Below are 2039 nucleotides of genomic sequence, written 5' to 3' on the forward strand. Positions count from 1 at the left end.
CACTCCCCTATGTACTTCCTGTTAGCCAATCTTTCCTTCATTGATTTCTGCCTTTCCTCAGTCACTACCCCTAAAATGATTACAGACTTTCTCAAGGAAAAAAAGACCATTTCCTTTGGAGGCTGCATGTGTCAGGTTTTCTTTGGACATTTCTTAGGAGGAGGTGAAATGGTGCTACTTGTATCAATGGCCTACGACCGTTATGTGGCCATCTGCAAGCCACTTCATTACTCCAGCATCATGAACAGACAAACATGCATCGGATTAGTAATGACATCATGGATCATTGGCTTTGTGCATTCAATAAGCCAACTTTCTATGATTATAAATCTGCCCTTCTGTGGACCCAGGGAATTGGATAGCTTTTTCTGTGACATTCCATTGGTGATAAAGCTAGCTTGCATGGATACCTATATTCTAGAAATGTTGATAAATGCTGACAGTGGAGTACTGGCAACCATCTGCTTCATTCTGTTGCTGATCTCCTATGCTTATATTCTGTTTACTGTCTGCCTTTACTCAAAGGATGGGACATCCAAGGCTCTCTCCACTTGTACTGCCCACATCACAGTGGTGGTGCTATTCTTTGGGCCTTGCATCTTCATCTATTTGTGGCCGCTTAGTATCACCTGGGTGGACAAGTTTCTTGCTGTATTTTATGCAGTCATCACTCCTCTCCTAAATCCAGCCATTTACACTCTAAGAAATAAAGAGATTAAAAATGCCTTTAAGAGACTACAGTGTTAGCATATGGATTTCTGTGGGTATTTCGGAGTCTTATATTATCAGACTGTCCAATGTAAGATCCCTAAATTAGCCACACCAGTCCTGTTACTTGGGACTGGGAAGCATTCCCCAATTCACATATGGAAATCGTGTATATCTCCAGATGTAAGTTTTGTGTCAATTCTATTATATTCCACAATCATATATTGATCATTGAATGCAAAATGATTTGAGAAATTTGGCCAGGTTTTATAACTACAATTTTGATTGTGCTCAAGAATGACTTAAAATTAATCACAATGTTAAAGTTACTTATTCCTATTGGTGCTGCTTTTTCAATAACCACCACCAAATCTTGAAATTTCTATTATGCTAAACATATTAGAGCAAAGTATTTCACCCTCTCCAAATTTCTGTCGGTATGTCAGGGCAGTATGTATTGCTTTCTTTATTTTTGCAAATGAATAAATTATTTTCTCAATTATTTAAAATTCTAGCCACATATCTTTCTGAAGAGAAAGTATAATTAAGCATTTCTCATCATACTCAGAAATATAATTGAATCATAATCATAATGTGGATAGTGTGTCATTCCTTCAACTTCATGTTTTAGCCATTTGTGAAACAGTGTGATGGTCTTTTGAAGACATACATTAAATACAGAGATGGACGAACCAACAACCTTTGGGCATCTTGCTGCTTCTCTTTCTATTTATAAATGGGTTAGGCAGTTATTATCTATACCAATAAAGTCAAGGGAAAGTGTTACGAAAGTTAGGCCAAAAAGTCTAATTTTGGAATAAGCTATCCATTTAATTCACTGCAATGTTCAGATGCCTGCAAGCAAAGAGATTGTGTATAAAGTTTATGATTTCTTTATTACTACTCATAACAAAATCTTTAAATTCTTCCTGTTGTATGCCTCATTAGATATACAAGTTTACATACTCTTATCTGAAATTCATGGAACCAATATACTTCAAATTTCATATTGCTTTGTAGAGATAACATGGTCCTGTGAACTTTGTAACACACCCAGTAGAGTCTGAAGCATAAACCATTAAATAAAATAATTACTATTTCTATGTATATATGTATTTATCTGTCCTGATTTTTCAAATTATAATTTCTGTACATTGGTTTGAATAAAATCTATTGACTATCTTTCGTTTGATCCTTTCTTCTGCTGTATCCAGCCTTTTTTAAGTCTATTAAGTTCACAGCTTCATATACTTTTCAGTCTAAACTATCACTTGGTCCTTTCTTATATATTCCATTTCTCTATTGACATTCTTATTCTTTTTTGTTTTTTC

The 2039-nt window shown here is 35.0% G+C and overlaps 1 protein-coding gene across 1 annotated transcript; it reads left to right on the forward strand.

Moving 5' to 3' along the window:
- Positions 1-6: 6 nt before the first annotated feature.
- LOC105310039 (olfactory receptor 4K14-like) lies at positions 7-747 on the forward strand (the record flags this gene model as incomplete). Its single annotated transcript, XM_011386268.1, has 1 exon — positions 7-747. A coding segment is annotated over one exon (741 nt), but the record flags the coding sequence as incomplete, so codon positions are not given.
- Between the last annotated feature and the right edge of the window lie 1292 nt (positions 748-2039).

Source organism: Pteropus vampyrus, unplaced genomic scaffold (assembly GCF_000151845.1).
Source record: "Pteropus vampyrus isolate Shadow unplaced genomic scaffold, Pvam_2.0 Scaffold1000, whole genome shotgun sequence".
Taxonomy (NCBI): Eukaryota; Metazoa; Chordata; class Mammalia; order Chiroptera; family Pteropodidae; genus Pteropus; species Pteropus vampyrus.